We start from the raw sequence: 15,016 nt of genomic DNA, 5'->3' as shown, positions 1-15,016 counted from the left end.
TAATATTGCCTGCGATTTTTTGCTTATTTCTATACTCTTTGCTTTTTCCCAATTTTTTCGTCCTTTATGTTTTTTTTTTCGTATTTCTGTTATGTTTGGTGCATTTGCTTTTGTTGTAGAAATCTATACTGCATCTATATTGTTCGCAAGTTATTACATTGCTTCTGTTCATGTTTTGATTTTGGAATTTGGTTCAAAACTTCATCTATTTTCATGCTAACGCTCTTTCTTTGTTTGTGAGGGAGAAAAGATAGGCGAATAAACAAAAAAAGAACATTAACATAGAAACAAGTAGCGTAACAAGTAACATAGAAACATAGCGTCTGCGAGCGGCCAAAACCGCTTTCGCCTGTGTAACTACACCGTGGTTCATGTCGTTTTGACCCGACTATAGGATGACTTGGTTCGTAGTACAGGAGTTCTTCCAAGCAGAAATTTTAAGTTCATGTCAGTCCATGTTCTCCATACATTAGTTAATGTCAGTATGTAACTGACACGAACTTATGGAGAACATGGAATTAGGTTGCTTATTTTACTTATTTTCATCTATATTACTTACTTTTCCTTTAATTCTCCCCAGTGCCATACGAGTGTAACTACTTCACTGTGCAAAGGTTAGCCTCATGTAGGTTGAAATAAAAGAACAGTAGTCGTATGTGGACAAACGTTTCCAGAAAGGCCCTTCGGCTATGTGAGAGAGCTTACCGATTAAAAATTCGATAATCATGAAACAGAAAGAACCCTTTCATGTTTTTCCGTCGAGGAAGGCTCCTCATACTGCTCAATCATATGAACGCGGAATCATTCTTCCTGCTAGATATCTTGAATCCGATTTGGTCGCGTTTTATTAGGAGCTGGAGAAAGTGACCCGCAACAAGAAGTTCTACAAATTCGAAGTCAGAGACTTCAACGGAAAACTAGAACGAAAAGAGGAAGAGAAGAAGAGGAATTCAGGATAGCAACATTCGTGTTAGGGGAATGGAATGAAAACGGCAATCGCCTTGCCGAGCCGAGTTCTGCTGCTCGTCTTTTTCGTGAGTCTCTCTCTTCATGGAGAATAATCATCGTCGGTGGACATGGTAATCGCCCAATGGTGCGACTCGTGCGGAGATGAACCACATACTCACCAAACGTAGGTTGTGTTCACTTGACGTCTTGGTAGTGCAACACTTTGTAGTGATTATGATCACCGTCGTTTTGAGCGAAAATACGATTCAGCCACACAATGAAAAAGAACATGTGCTATCGGCAGTGAAGGAGGAATGAAGCCGTATACGATGATTGCATACTCGAGGGCTCCTTGTCCCAAGGCGATTGGCTCATCGAAGAGGACCTAAACGTGAACTGCGTCCTGGTTCTCAGAGCATTGCCTCATTGTATTAAATGTGCTTTGAAGGCGCGCAGAACATTTTCGGATCGAAGACCTTTGAGGCTTCATCTCAATGCATCACACATTAGACGGTCCACCAGCACCAGAAAAGCTCTGCAGGAGGATCTTTAAAGATACGGACAGGGACTACTACCTGCCTTTTTGTCCTAATCTGTGTCGACTACGAGAAAGCCCTCGACCGCGTAGGGACGAAGGCAGTACCGCAAGCGCCCGATCACGGTATGGGCGCGTCGTATGTGAGGACATTAGCCAATTGCTACTATGCAGTACTACGATATAGTTCTTTCATAGCATCCACACCATCCCCATTGGAAACGGGTACAACAAGGTAGTATTTTATCACCGAAGCTGTTCACGACTGCATTACAGTGGATAATGAAAACAAATCTTCGTTTTGACGACATCGTTCTCTTTTCGAGAAGTACCATTGAACCGGAGACGATTATCAACGAATTAAGCGAAGAAAGAAGAGAATAGGATTGCGAATTAACCGATGTCTGATTGATGAAGATTATCTACTGTGAATACGGAGGAATGCAACTTGAAGGCTCTCAAGTCGTCCTCGTCATACGTCTACCTCAAACGTTCTGTGAATATGGAGAACGATTTGATGGAACAAAAACAGAGGAATGACAGCAGCTTGGCCAGCATTTGCACCCATCAGGGAAGCTACGGAAAAACTGACGGACCAACAGGTGCTCTCCCACTTGTTCGACTGGACAGTTATTCTAGCGGAGAAGAGGGCAGACGTCGGGGGCTCGCAGGTCCACTGAAGTATTATTAAGTACTTATGTACTATATTTCCACCTGTCTTGTATTTATTTGCACTTATGACTTATATTATTCGTCCCATTGTCAACATGAAGGACGAATTTCGGCATTTTCTTTACTTCGGCTCTTGCTCACTATCCGGTTAGAACCTATGTGCGTTATACGCTAGTTAGATTTCTGTAACTGAGTGTGCATACTGATATGTAAGATCACACTGATCATACTGTCGGCAGTAAATTGATCACTTGCTGCGAATCGATTACAAACAACAGAACCAAGCTACAATTGTTGAGGAGCGTGGCTTCCTTTGCACACTTGGGCTCTCGTCCATCTCGCTGCCATGAGGAGGCGAGTTGTAGGGCGCAGAAGCTGGAAAGTAGGACAGTCACCCAAAGTTACCCTATATCTTGAGGTAGGGCGCTTCTATTTAAGATGTCACGCACTCCAGTGTTGTATAATACACGTATGGATGTTGAAACTCGTTACTTGAAGCATTAATAATAATAATAAATTTCCCATCCACAAGGTCCGAATAACTCGTTCTGCTTCGCTATTCGCCGGTTTGTTCCTGCTTCTAGACCGTTCATGAACACAACTTTGTCAGCTTCAGATCACCAGGAAAGTTGTGAAAGTTCCAACTTTTCCTGAAATTTTGCCGCAACTTTTGAAGCTTGTGGACAAAGTATATCAAGCGAGAGCCGAGATTGTTAATACTCCTGATTACGGCTGACGTTTCAGTGTCGTCACTTTCATCGGAGCCTGGGGAGTTAGAACATTTGCAAAGTAATCCCTCACACACCTTGTCTAGAATAAGTTACGGTTCCACAAGAGATCAGACCTGAAATCAAGAACCAGAGGAGACCTAATCGTTGTGCTTACGTCTTCAGCAGGTCGCCGTGATAATAGTGACCACCATGTGATCGAATTGCTTTACCAACACTAATCAAAGTGCGATCCGGATGTGACCCCGCAGATGAAAACCCGCAAGAGTTTTGACATAGAGCCAGCCCTTTGGTCACGTGCAGCTTTCCTTCGTATTAATTTTTGGACTTTAGCGGTCATTCAGAACTCTTATCAAATTCTGCAAGTCACAGTTTCGCTTTCTTACGATGGAGTTTATGATCATGCGATAGGATAGGCCCATTAGGCAAGAAAGGCGATTGTATAATATTTGTCGTAGTCTATTTAACGTTGTGCCGAACAAGTGGGAAGTAGTATATTGGCGAAGCAGGCCGACCACTTTGGGTAAAGGGAGTCTACATGGAATGAAATACTCATTACACAGCTACGGCTCTCGTGGCTAACGTCATGGTCGCTTCTTACATGATTCTATCGTCTAAGTCCGAAGTTGTGGTTTGGAAACTTTAGAAGTGTTCTGAATATGTGCTAAAAGTTCGAAAGAATGCTAAAAGTAAAAGAATAGAGAGGAGAAGTGCATAGCCGTGACCAACAAGTTGTCTCTGTATCAAGCTATTTGATTGTATTGACATTTGTATCATTTGAGGATTTTGATTTACGGGATCTTGCGATGGAGCGGTGGAAGCTGTGAACTGGGAAGGGAACAGCAGAAGAGGAGTGAAAGACGAGTTGACACGGCAAATTCGGATATAAGAATAAGGTGAACTGGCGAAATCTCATCGATTAAAGGAGACTAAGAAGAATCCTTCCCTTAGATCCTCCTATCCTATTCAAAGATGTATCATCGTAGGCTTATCAAAATTTGATGTGGTGCCGGCATAGTGTACTTTGACCTCACACGATCAACTTCACATTTATCGCTATCCGTGGAGATTTCAGAAATGGCTTTGAAGTAGCTATATAAGGACGCTTATGATAAATAAATGTTGTGGTGCAATGTCTCCTTATGTAGCTGGGAAAAAAAAATCTATTTAGATCAATGTTTTGTCAAATTCTTATTTGTATATATAATGTTAATACAGAGCGCATGTTAAATATTCTGATAGTTGTTTGTACTTGTCATTTCTTGAGTAAAGCTTAAAATGATTACATTTGTTCTATACGTAAAATCAAAACGACCGGTGTATTTGTGGCGACACTTCTGTTATAATTAAGATACACTTTTAAGTAGAATGCTTGCCTATGAGGCATTCTTAGCGCTGCTTCAGACATTGGATGCCAACATCAGTGAGCTAGTTGTGCCGAAAGAAATGCTTAGTAAGCAAAAGATGGAAGTAAATGTAGTATGAGAATGATCAACAAATTTTTTAAAACCACCTTCTGTAATCTATTAGATGGATGATTTCAATGTAACTATTGAGAACAGGAAAATAAACATTTTGTGGATAGCAGCAACTTGTCACTGTTGTTGGTCCTGGAACCTGAGAAGTGAAAGAGAACGGTAACTCATATCACGTGGAAGAATACTATTGTCCATGCGACAAGGAAGTACGGTTTTGAGAACAAACTTCAATGTTTAAAGGTTACATGTCGGTAATTGTTTCCAGTTCAACAATCATTGCCGAAGAGAAGGGTGCGGTGCATGCCCTTATGCGTTTGCTTGCACCTGTCCTATGGATGTGAAAAGTGGAATAAGCTGTGTGCATGTTCATGCAGCTCTGATGTACACAACGTCAGGTAAATCTAGCAGCCTATTAGTCTTCGTAAACTTTTGATCTGACTTTCTACGTCGTTAGGACGCCGTTCGCAGCGAGACGAATTTCCTCTGTATTTGATGGAGAAGTTGAAAACGAGAATAATGGACAGTACAGCAGCGACGGAGACGAAGAGATGATGGAAGTAGTGGTGGAAGATGATGTGGAAAACGAGTCGGTCGCAAGAAGTTCGACAGATGTAGAGGACCGCCACAAAGATATGTTCCAAAGGATGGAAATGGTTCTTATAGTTAATTTACGCATATGTTCGTCATGAACCAAAAATATACGTTTAGATGTATGCATCAGCTCGTGAAAGTATGCTTAAAGTGATGAAAGAACCAACGGAAGGCACTGGAATGGAGATAGAGCAGGTGCTGCAGCAAATGGACGAACTAAGAGAGGTTAGGCTTGTTGGCAGAGAATGTTGGAAGGAATGGAGACACTACTCGCCTTGCTCGCCGTCATGACGTACCTTCGGTCGGCTGCCCTCAAGCGCTGACTCCGATAAGGAAACTACATAAGGTCTGAAACTAATCATATGTAAGAAAAGATTCTCTAAAATATTTCTTTAGCGTGCCCACTTACGCAAAGCAGAAGAGGCTAAGCGAAAGCCAGTCCTGGACATTCCAGACTGTGCGCAGGACGAGAGGGACGCGTGTGCTGTATGCCTTCGGATGCAGCCTATCACTGGTAGCACAAACCATCGAATTTGTTGGATTCAATGTCCAACATGCGAAGAGTGGATGCATACTGACTGTATCAGCAACAACGTGTGCCCTCGTGACGGAGCAGAGTTGCGGAGAAGTGATGTGTAGCATGACAAAATGTAGCTCCATTTATTTAATGTGACAGTTCTGTTGATTAAAGTTAAATGTGTACAAACTGAATAAATAGGAATTATTTATGAGTATGACGTGCTAAGAAAGCCTAGGCCTTGAGGCTTCCCCTCCAGAAAATTCAATGGTTCGCACGATCATATATATGCGACAACAAAGGATGGCAGAAGGTACAGCGGGGGATGTGAAAAGAAAAGTAAAGAAGAAGAAAAACAATGGAATTAACAAATGAGCGGGAGAAATGTAGAGAACTAATACTCACCTGACAAGAAGAGGAAAATATGAAAGAGATAGGAATAAAAATCAGAAAATATTATTTTATCATGTCGTAAGTCCGTGCGCAACCTGTGTAGCTGCACACATGACATTATATTCCACGCCATCCACTTGCGCCACAGTCGCTTCCTATAATCCATCGGGATACGGCAGTTTCTGTTGCGATCAATGCCAATCATTGGGGTACCTCCGCACAGCGATCAGCGACGCAGCAACGACGGCTAAACAACATACAAACGTCGTAGGTGCCTTGCTGTATGTGTAGGCTACACACACCACAACATATTTGACGCGATACACTTCCGCTGCAAATGACAGTAGAAGGAAGGGAGGTCTCATCTAAATCTACTTGGACGGCTGCGCGGGCGGTTGCTTTGCGGCACGCTGGCCCGCTGCCACTTCTTCCAAATCGGGGGCCCTTCACAAGCGTGAGGGCCTTTAGTGTTAAAAGGCACTCGTAGCTATTCGACCTGAGGTAAGTAGGTGAAAATGATAACTTCCACCTTCGATGCACCTGTTTCATTGCCTATTCTAGGTTTAAATGTCTGCTAACTAAGGTAAGTTATTTCTAGATATATATGTTCTATGTTGTGACTTCTCCCTCATTTAAGTAGTCTTTATTTCTTGACATGTGATAGTATGGAGTTGTTTTTGGCAGGAACGTTAATGATTCGTGGCTTTTACAACTCACGGCTGGCACAATCCTCTCTGTTAACGCGTTCTTTATGTAGTTGAAAATTGGGTTTCTTTTAGGAATTGTTGCCAAACGATTGCCACTCGTTTCCACTGATGATATTTCTCCCCTTTAGAGATTGCATTCCTCCTTACTCTCCTTCTTCGTTGCTGAAATCATTCTATTTCCCCTTTAAACTGCGCTGAATTAATTTTCAAATAATCGCTTTTAATTATTGAATTGCCGAAGATAGAACTTTGAATTGCGCGACTCCGAAATAAAGAGACCTTCAATAGCGATAACCATGCATTTAGCAAGTTGACACTCTTATAATACCCAAAATAAAGTATAAGGCAAAACAGATGGAGTGAAAATAGATGGAGGTTGACGAAGCGTTGTAATACACAAAAATCACTATGAGTTTCGCGAAATCATTACTTCGAACGGTTCCAAATCACTATCCCAGCAAAGCAGTATTCTCTCCGAAAACCGTACCTTCGACTAGTCAATAATTGAAAGCGACTATTTGAAAAGCAACACTGGGCAATTCAGAGGAGAAATGGAATGATTTCCACAACGAAAAAGGAGAGTAAGGTGGAATGCAGTCTCTAAAGGGAAGGGATAAGCATAATTGGAAATGTGTGGGACATATGGCTACAACTCGTAAAAGAAACCCAATTTTCAACTACATAAAGAATGTGTTAACAGATAGGGTTGTGCAAGCCGTGAGTTGTAGAAGCCACGAATCGTTAACGTTCTTGCCAAAAACAACTCCATGCTACCACATGTCAAGAAATAAAGACTACTTATATGAGAGAGAAGCCACAACATAGAACATATATACCTAGAAATAACTTAACTTAGTTAGCAGACATTTAAACCTAGAATAGGCAATGAAACAGGTGCATCGAAGGTGGAAGTTATCACTTTCACCTATTTACCTCCGGCTGAATAGCTACGAGTACCTTTTAACACTAAAGGCCTTCACGTTTGTGAAGGGCCCCGATTCGGCAGAAGTGGCAGTGGGCCAGCGTGCCGCGACGCGCACAAGCCACTAAAACACACCACTGAACACATTACAGACTTTGCTTCCGCGGCGGGTCAGCAGAGCAGCCTCGCCGCAGGCTTCTGCTTACTATTCGCAATTGTGAGGACATGTAAAGTTTTGTGCTTGCCTCATTTTCTGTCGTTTCTTCATTGTCGTTTTTCTTAACAGTCTAGCTTCACTTTTGGTATGCTACTGCTCCTTTTCAAACTTATGCGCTGCTTATATTAAAGAGACGTGTTTCTTCTGCAAACTCCCGTTCTTTTCTCCTTACGTATGCATTTCAGCTTCTGTCGTCTCTTCAGAGTAGCTAAGTTGCTCACATGGAGAAGGTATTTTTCTTCTATAAACTCATGTTGTTTTCTCTTCATGTGTGCTTTTCAGTTTCCGTTGTTTCTTCAGAGTCGCTCTTCACGTCATTGTAGTCGCTGTTCGTAGTTCATACGTTGTTGTCCTTTATTCAGATTCTCACTGCTACGCTGGTACTCAATCGCGCTACACAAGAACCTCTTAAATACCTCTTAAACACAGGCAACGTAGAAATAAACATAGGTGCGATAGGGAGAAGCCCGACCCTCAGGTGAAGGGGGTTCATGGGGTGCTGCCCAAGTGAGGGAGGTCCTTTCGATAGGCGTTCAAAAGTGAAGGGGGTAATTTCGCCAACCCTTTAAAAGTGAAGGAGGTCCTTTCCCCAACCGTTCAAAAGTGAAAGGGGTCGGAGCACCGGCTCCGACTATCACATTTATGGAAATAAACTTGAATAAAGAGTAGTAATGTATAGAAAGTAAAGCTACATTTACGTAAAGAACGAATCTGAAGAGACGATAGAAGCTGTTGTAAAGAGAAAAGAACGGGATTTTGAAGAAGAAACACATCTATTTACAATAAACAACGAAGCAATAAATTTGAAAAGGAGCAATAGCGTACCAAAAGTGAAGCTAGACTGTTGAGAAGAACGACATTGAAGGAACGACAGAAAATGAAGCGAGAACAAAACTTTACATGTCCTCACAATTGAGAATAGCAGGCAGTAGACGCTTGTGCCGAGGCTGCTCTGAAAAAAAAAATAAACTGAGTGGCGCCCCCATTTCTGGACGTTCAATCTAACTTTTTCTCTCAGTAACTTTAGCCTACATGTCATAGATCCTCTAAGACAAATGCTTACGTCTCAGGGCCCCGATTAAATTAATTATTCACTTCTAGAAATAAGGCGCCACTAAGTGCCCCCGTCCCAGACACATTTTACCCTTCGCATGTTCAGAAAAAGATACGAGAGCTCTAGACCTACAAGCACCCACTACGTATATTCGATACACCCTGGAATCTACATGGACTGAGAAAAAGACTGAGCATCACAAGTATGAGAGATATAGAGCTCAAACTGAAGTAGTGCTCACTCAACACTGTTCTTTCGACTTGCACTTCGGCCCGCAAAAAAACGTTACTATGGCGCAAAGACCATTCTTAACTGTAATGTCCTCTCCATTCATTCATTTGAGAAGCATTTGGGAAGGTGATAGTTCAACAGTCGGAAAGTCATCACTGAAAGTGAATATCTGAGTTAGCCGGATCCCTAAAAACTAAACATTGGTCTTCGAGACCATGAAATTAAGGCTTGAGCTGGTAAGAGAGAAAAAAAGAAGATAGAGCAGGAACAATTACTGCTCTAACTTTACCAAACTCTTCAAATAGGCTTACTGGAAATGAATAACTAAGTTCGTCAGAGCCCTAAAAGCCTTAGCATTTGTCCTAAAGGATCAATTATATGGAGACTATACCTACTAATAGAAAAACGAAAGATAGAGCTGGAACTACCAATGCACTGACTTCATCAAACTCTCCAAAACACCTACTGAAAGCGAATAGCTAAGTCATATCATGTAGTACTTTCAACAAAACTGAAAATGGCCAGAGATATGGCTTCACATTCACATTTGACAAATAAGAACGGTCTTTGCGCTCTAGTAACATTTTTTGCGTCGAAGTACAAGTCGATTAAAGCAGTATTCAGTGCCTTCCCCAGCAACTTCAACTACATTTTACCCGAGAAATAGTTCATTCAGATACGCTCGCTGCACGCCTTATGAATGCAAGTTTCACTTTCGAAAATCAACATCTGCGCATACATACAACACCCGGTTCATGTGCAAAGACAGCAAATGTGAAGGCGGTTAGTCACGTACCATTACTTTAAAGTGACTTCCAAATGATCAATATAATCCTATCATTTTTTAAGTTATAGTTATAGAGAGGTATGTTTCTTTTGTATGCTCCTGCTGTTTTCTTTTCATGGCTTTAGATTTTTATCTTCTCTCGTTTCTTCAGAGTCGTTCCTTACATCTTTTACTTCCCATTCATTACCGCACTTTATTCAAGTTTATTGCTAAGTTGCTCACATGGAGAAGGTATGTTTCCTTTATAAACTCCTGCTGTTTATCTTGTTGTTTATATGTTTATTCTAATTTACCATTTTCGGAAATACCTTATATATACTGTACTACATTTTACAGATACTTTACTGAGATGCTTAGATGGCCCGTCTTCACCGGACATGCAGGCCACAGCATCTCTTCCACTCGTTTAGTTCCCTCGCCATTGTCATTCAAGATGTTTTCAAGTTTTGTGAGTGACGTTGTCGAGGTCCTTGAGCCGTATCCAGCTCAACTCTCAGCTGGTCCATCCGTGTAGCGAACACGTCACCTAATCTCGCTGGCGGTCTCCCTCGAGGGCGTTTAGCATCTCTTGGGATCCACTCTGGCGTCCTTTTAATCCATCTTTCGTCGATTCTTCTCACAATGTGACCGGCCTATGTATGCTTTGCTTTCGATATATATTCCGTTGGATCGCGGAGACGGAACATTGCTCTTAAGCCCTAGCTGCCAAGACACCGGGCATGTGTTGTGTGCGCCGGTTAGACTTCAAAAGACATCTCTCAAGGGCTCTGTGGGTAGTAAATAGCTTCCCAGACGTGGCAACGGTGTCTGCCCACGTCTCCGTTTTTGACGATTTGCTCCCAACGCGTTTATTACGATTTCGGCAAGGTATATATACATGTCAGAAACTCGTAAAATTCGGTTTCAGCTTAGACAAAACATTAGATGTTACTAAAATCGGCTTAGACAAAACATAAAAATTGGCTTAGACAGAACATTGGACATTCGTATTAGCTTGTGATTCATTTCAGGAAACTTCATAATTCTGCAGAGATGCAGAAAACCGCTGCGTAACAGAGCGCTGGAAGAACTGTCGATTCAAACAGATGGGCACGAAGATCTTGGTCCGTCAGTTGATCCGTAGCTTCCCTGTCGGCTGCGAATGCTGCCCGTGCTGCTCTCATCCTTCTATTCAGTTCTTTCTTCAATTCGTTTTCATAGAACGTCCAAAATATACGTATGACGACGTTTCCACGATTTGGGAGCCTTCAAGTTGTACTCCTCCGTCCTCGCACTAGGCGTTCTTCATGAACTGTGTCTTCTTTCTGTTTATTCGCAGTCCTACTCTCTTCCTTGCTTCGTTCAATTCGTTAAGCATAGTTTCTGCTCCAATGGTACTGCTCGAAAAGAGAACGATATCGTCCGCAAAATGAAAGTTCGAGAGGAATCTTCCATCAACAGCTATGCCCTTTCTTCCCAAGAAAGTGATTTCATTATCTATTACAATGCAGGTGTGCATCGTATCGTTGCATCGAGCAGCATCGCAGTGGCTAATATCTTCACATACGACCAGTCACCACCTTGATCGACCAACGCTGACAGTATTGCTCTCGTTTCTACGCTGTCGAAGGCTTTCTCACAGTCGACGAAGGTTAGAACAAAGGGCAGGCGGTATTCCCGGTAAACCTCTATGACCCTCGACACAGTCTGGATGTGGTTCAAGCAACTGAACTTTTGAAAGCGTGAGGACGATCTTAGTGAGCACTTTGTATAACACATTCAGCAAGCATATCGGACGGTAGTTCCGAAGGCCCTTTTGATCACCTTTCTTATGGATAAGAATGAGATAAGAAGTCTTCCACTGGTCTGGGATCCTTTCTTTCTGAAGTTAGGACGTCATGTGCGCCGCTAAGATTACATTAAGTGGATGATCACCATCCAAAGTCTGCTGATATAAAGTCAGGTCCGGGGGCGGTGCCAGGTTTCATGCTCTTGATAGCGACTCATACTTGTGAAGGGAGAATCCGTGGTGGAGCTTCACCAGTGGGGATGATCGGGGTTGACACAGGAGTTGATGAACCGAAAAGGTTCGAGTAGAACCTCTTCGTAATGACTTCCATATCACGACGAGAAGACGTGCGGGTCTCGTCTTCGCTCAGCAAGGCTGCTAGCGGAATATTACATTCGCGGATATCCCTGCGACACTTCTTAAGATTCGTTTTTCTTTGTGCTGCTTCCAGAATCTTCTGCCTGTATTTCGAAAGATCCTCCTGCAACGCTTTTTTTGCAGCTAGTGTTTGCTACTAACTGCTCAATGTGCGATGTATTCGGATCAAGCCTCATAGTCCTTCTTCTTTCCAACAATTCCTTGCTGGTCTTCGAAATTGGATCGAAGTTTGTCGGGCGCATTTTCGAGGGAGGTTCAGCACAGGCTTGTAATCCTCTGAGCAGCACTTCGTTTGGGTCCTCCTCGATGTGCGATTCACCTTGGAGCAAGGAGCTCTCGAGTACGCAATCGTCGTAGACGACTTCTTTTCCCCTTCGTTCCGATAGCAGGTGCTCTTTCCCATCATGTGGCTAAGTCGTATTTTCGCAGAAGGAGACGGTGGTCAGAACCACTGCAAAAGGATGATACACCGAGACCTCAAGTAGACAGCACCTCCGGTTGGTGAGTATGTGGTCGATCTCAGTATGAGTCGCTCCATTGGGCGATTCCCATGTCCACCGACGATGATCTTTCTTTATGAAAAGAGAATTCCCATGAAAGAGGCGAGCGGCGGACAGCAGCCCGGCGAGATGATTGCCGTTTTCATTCTGGTTCCCTAGTCCAAATCTTCCGATCCTCTACTCTCTTCTGCAGCCTTTCCTAGTTTTGCGTTGAAATCCCCGACGATGAATTTGAAGAAGGACTTCTCGTTGCGGACCACTTCCTCCAGCTCTTCGTAAAACGCGTGCAATTCGGATTCACCAACTGCTGATGTTGGTGAGTAGCAGTTGATGATGCTGACGGACTTTTGGTGCAGAGGGCGGAGGCAAAGAATGACCAGATGAGGTAACAGGATCTCGTAAGAATCGACAAGATGGACGACAGATGGGTGCACAACAAAACCAAAACCGCCTACATTTCGTGACGGAAAATTCTCCGCAAATTGCGAGTGCAACGTCATTCATCTACGTCGTACGTCACTCCTTCTGCGCTTGGTCTCCTGCTGAGCAATCACGTGAAATTTGATACACTCTGCAGCCCCGAGAAGGGAATGCAGGTCAGCGTCTGTGGACACTGTTCTCGCGTTTTAAGTACACAGTCTGAGACAGTCTCCATGGCGAGTCGTGCGTGCGTCGCCTTGGCCCAGAATCAAAAACGTCCTGAGCAACCTGAGATTTGATCGCCTCTCACCGGTCGCCATACCGTCCGCCGTCTGAGACGGCAGGGCGCAGTGTGCAGGGTACTGAGGCAGTGAATATGCTGTAGTGGCAAAAAGACTTTTCCCCAAGCTAAACAGCCCTGCCACGACGAGCTTAGCTTTCACCACAGGTCATCGCTTAACCTGTATGGATCGGGGAACCACATTTTTTGCGACATTTTGCTAAGACGGTGGTGAATCTTAGCTAGGCTTCTAATTCCGAGAAGTCAGAATGTCGGATGTGTTGAACTCCTTCCCAGCTTGGGAGATGCTGCCCGAGGACGAACCTCCGCTGTGCATCGCTGTTCGACGCCCATAGTTACCTCCACGCAGCTATGAGACGGTAAACCGTTGTGGAGGAGATACTTTAATGCCAGTTGGCAACTCCTTGGATTCAGGGTTTTCAATTTTTATGTAAAAAAGTAATGGAAAAGAGTCTGAATTACCTAGCGCCAGTCATCATCAGCACACTGGCGAGGCTCTTCACTCGTCATCTGTCGGAATTCAAGGTTCCTAAGCAATGGAAAACCTGCAAGACCGTGCTTTTGTATAAGAAGGGAGACCCACAAGACATCGGCAACTATCGCTCAATCTGCTTACTGTCTGTCATCCTCAAGCTCTTCACAAGAGTGATCCTTAATAGGATTGAAAAAGTCTTGGATGAAGGACAGCCATGTGAGCAAGCAGGGTTTCGGAAAGGTTCAGTACGACTGACCACATACACACGGTTTCAAAACTCATAGAAGTATCGCGAGAGTACAAGATACCGCTGTGCCTCACTTTCATTGATTTGAAGAAAGCCTTTGATACAGTTGAGAATTAGGCGGTCATATCGGCCTTGGACAACCAACGCGTCCCTACTCCATACATAAAGGTACTTCGTGAGTTGTATAGCAACTTCACGACCAAAATTTCCCATTCTACAATGATGTCATAATCGACGTGAAGAGAGGGGTTCGTCAGGGTGACACAATTTCACCCAAAATATTCTGTCCCACTCTCGAGAACGCGGTGCGAGGATTGGAATGGGAGTAAAGGTTGACGGCCGGCATTTACACCATCGACGTTCCGTTGATCCTTCTTATAACACCAAGTATCAACCAGGCGGAACGGATGCTGTCCGGATTTGATGAGAAGAGTAAAAAGATCGGTTTTCAGTTGAACCTAGACAAGACAATGTTTATGAGGAATGGATGGGTTTCTGATGCCCCATTCACGCTCATCGGAACTAATATATTCGAACGCTCCAGCTTTGCATATCTAGGTTGAGAAATCAACATGATGAACGACGTGACCTCCGAGCTGGGCAGAATGAAACGTGCAGCCTGGGGAGCATTCAAAAGTATCGAGGATGTAATGAAGACGACCAAGAACATCTCACCTACTCAACACCACCGTTCTTCCTGCTTTGACCTACGCTTCGGAAACGTGAAAGTTTCGCAAGCAGGAGGAAAATGTGATCGGTGTCATAGAACGCGGAACTGAAAGGGTGATGTTAGGAGTAACTCGCTTTATGCAAGTGAATTAAGGGATTCGTAGTCCACTCCTACGTCACCGATCCAAGATCAGAGACGCTGCCGCATATTCCAAGGAAAGTAAAATTAGGTGGACTAGAGCCGTAAACAACTGGATACCACGCGACATTAAACGCACCGCAGGAAGAAAGCGGACACGATCGTCAGATCTCTTTACGAGGTCCTTCAAAGAAAAATGCGATGATCATCGAGTCCCTAGAAGAAGAAGAGATGCCGCTGGGCAACACTTGCGCGCGATTGGGACAATTGGAAGTATTACTGGTGTCCGCTCGAGCAAATCGATGAACAACGGGAGTATAGGCGATAGAGGTGATTCTC

The 15,016-nt window shown here is 43.6% G+C and overlaps 3 protein-coding genes across 5 annotated transcripts; 1 reads left to right on the top strand and 2 right to left on the bottom strand.

The window, feature by feature from the left end:
• Positions 1 to 4,251: 4,251 nt before the first annotated feature.
• On the top strand, positions 4,252 to 5,591 carry RB195_024121 (uncharacterized protein; the record flags this gene model as incomplete). Of its 2 annotated transcripts, XM_064211790.1 has the most annotated exons (6): positions 4,555 to 4,567; positions 4,627 to 4,756; positions 4,816 to 5,014; positions 5,070 to 5,147; positions 5,197 to 5,298; positions 5,349 to 5,591. In XM_064211790.1, the coding sequence occupies 6 exons, from the start codon at positions 4,555 to 4,557 to the stop codon at positions 5,589 to 5,591; spliced, it is 765 nt and encodes a 254-aa protein (XP_064067671.1). The 2 variants fall into 2 exon arrangements, with proteins under 2 accessions (XP_064067670.1, XP_064067671.1); XM_064211789.1 differs by lacking the exons at positions 4,555 to 4,567; positions 5,070 to 5,147 and adding an exon at positions 4,252 to 4,336 and having other exon boundaries at positions 4,816 to 5,039; positions 5,183 to 5,298.
• Positions 5,592 to 11,259: 5,668 nt separating this feature from the next.
• On the bottom strand, positions 11,260 to 12,168 carry RB195_024120 (uncharacterized protein; the record flags this gene model as incomplete). 2 transcript variants are annotated; one of them, XM_064211788.1, is made up of 3 exons in its annotated part: positions 11,260 to 11,466; positions 11,769 to 12,009; positions 12,068 to 12,168. In XM_064211788.1, 3 exons carry the CDS (start codon positions 12,166 to 12,168, stop codon positions 11,260 to 11,262), a joined length of 549 nt encoding a protein of 182 aa, XP_064067668.1. The 2 variants fall into 2 exon arrangements, with proteins under 2 accessions (XP_064067668.1, XP_064067669.1); XM_064211787.1 differs by lacking the exon at positions 11,260 to 11,466 and having other exon boundaries at positions 11,763 to 12,009.
• A 413-nt stretch (positions 12,169 to 12,581) lies between these two features.
• On the bottom strand, positions 12,582 to 12,926 carry RB195_024119 (uncharacterized protein; the record flags this gene model as incomplete). Its single annotated transcript, XM_064211786.1, has 1 exon — positions 12,582 to 12,926. The coding sequence occupies one exon, from the start codon at positions 12,924 to 12,926 to the stop codon at positions 12,582 to 12,584; it is 345 nt and encodes a 114-aa protein (XP_064067667.1).
• Between the last annotated feature and the right edge of the window lie 2,090 nt (positions 12,927 to 15,016).

The sequence above is a fragment of the Necator americanus genome, chromosome X, assembly GCF_031761385.1.
Source record: "Necator americanus strain Aroian chromosome X, whole genome shotgun sequence".
Taxonomy (NCBI): Eukaryota; Metazoa; Nematoda; class Chromadorea; order Rhabditida; family Ancylostomatidae; genus Necator; species Necator americanus.
The sequence above is the reverse complement of the archived record's forward strand: the minus strand, read 5'-3'. Positions and strand labels throughout refer to the sequence as shown.